At 60.4% G+C, this 1,069-nt stretch overlaps 1 protein-coding gene across 1 annotated transcript in view; it reads left to right on the top strand.

Moving 5' to 3' along the window:
- The first annotated feature begins 180 nt into the window (after positions 1-180).
- STKLD1 (serine/threonine kinase like domain containing 1) overlaps positions 181-1,069 on the top strand; it is a 12,052-nt gene continuing 11,163 nt past the window's right edge. The window contains exons 1-2 of the mRNA XM_005421264.1: positions 181-195; positions 827-922. Of these exons, the coding sequence (XP_005421321.1) occupies positions 181-195; positions 827-922 (111 nt within the window). The remainder of the gene's footprint in view (positions 196-826; positions 923-1,069) is intronic.

Below are 1,069 nucleotides of genomic sequence, written 5' to 3'. Positions count from 1 at the left end.
CGCCGCCGCGCCGGCGCGCGGGGGGCGGAGCCTCCCCGTCGGGACACGCCCCCCAGACACGCCCCTCAGCGTTCTTAAAGGGGCCGCGCCCCCGCGCCTCTTTTGTGTGAGGGGAGGGTCTCACACCCCCAGGGCCAATGCCCCACGGTCCCGAGTGGGAGGCCGGGCTGTGTCCCCGCCATGGAAAAATATGAGGTGTTGCCCTCAACTCAAGTTCTAGCCGGCAATAAGGAACATTGTAGGGGTGTCGGTGGTGCTGGAGGGGTCTGTGTGGGGTACATGGCCCTGAGGGTCTGTGACCAGAGCAGGGGCTGTGGGTGCCCTTGGGGACATGGTCTGAGTGGCTCTGAGTGGGTCAAGTGATGCTGGAGGGGTTTATGAGAGGTCTGTGGCCAGGCTGCCCTTGGGGACATGGTATGGGTGGCTCTGAGTGGGTGCAGTGGTGCTGGAGGGGTTTATGAGGGGTCCATGGCCCTGGGGATGCTGTGGGTACCCCTGAGAGCAGCGCACAACCGAATGAGGTGGGGATTGAGTGGCCCTGAGGGGTTATGTGGTCCTGGAAGGGATGTGGGTGGTTTGGGGGTGTTTTCAGCACAGGCAATGCCCTGAAGGGGAGGGAAGGGAAGGCCTGTGTCCCTCTCAGGGGCTGGGTGAAGGTGGGGGTGTCCCAAGGTTGGTGTTGCTCTCAGGAGCCAGGTGGAAGTCCCCAGTCCTGCCCTGGGGAGCTGCAGGTGTTTTCTGTGTAGAAGGTTTCTACTGAAGGGTTTTTTTTTGCCTGGGTTGTTCTGCCCTAGCTGAGCAGGTGCTCTGGGTGTGCCCTGTGCAGGTGCTGGAGCAGCTCCAGCCCGGGGCACTGGGCACGGTGCTGGTGGCTCAGCTGAGAACAGACCAGGCTGCCCAGAAGAAATATGCAATAAAGCAGGTGAGCAGGTGGTTGCTATGAAAACAAGAGTATGGCGTGTTTGTTGTCTCCAGAGGCACCAGGGTAGTAGCAAGAGACCCATGCTGGGCAGCTGAGCTGCTGGATAAGAGTAGGCTTGTTTTTTGTAGCGCTGATTTTTGGGAAAAT

This window comes from Geospiza fortis, unplaced genomic scaffold, assembly GCF_000277835.1.
Source record: "Geospiza fortis unplaced genomic scaffold, GeoFor_1.0 scaffold27, whole genome shotgun sequence".
NCBI lineage: Eukaryota > Metazoa > Chordata > Aves > Passeriformes > Thraupidae > Geospiza > Geospiza fortis.
This window is presented reverse-complemented; position numbering and strand designations above follow the sequence as displayed.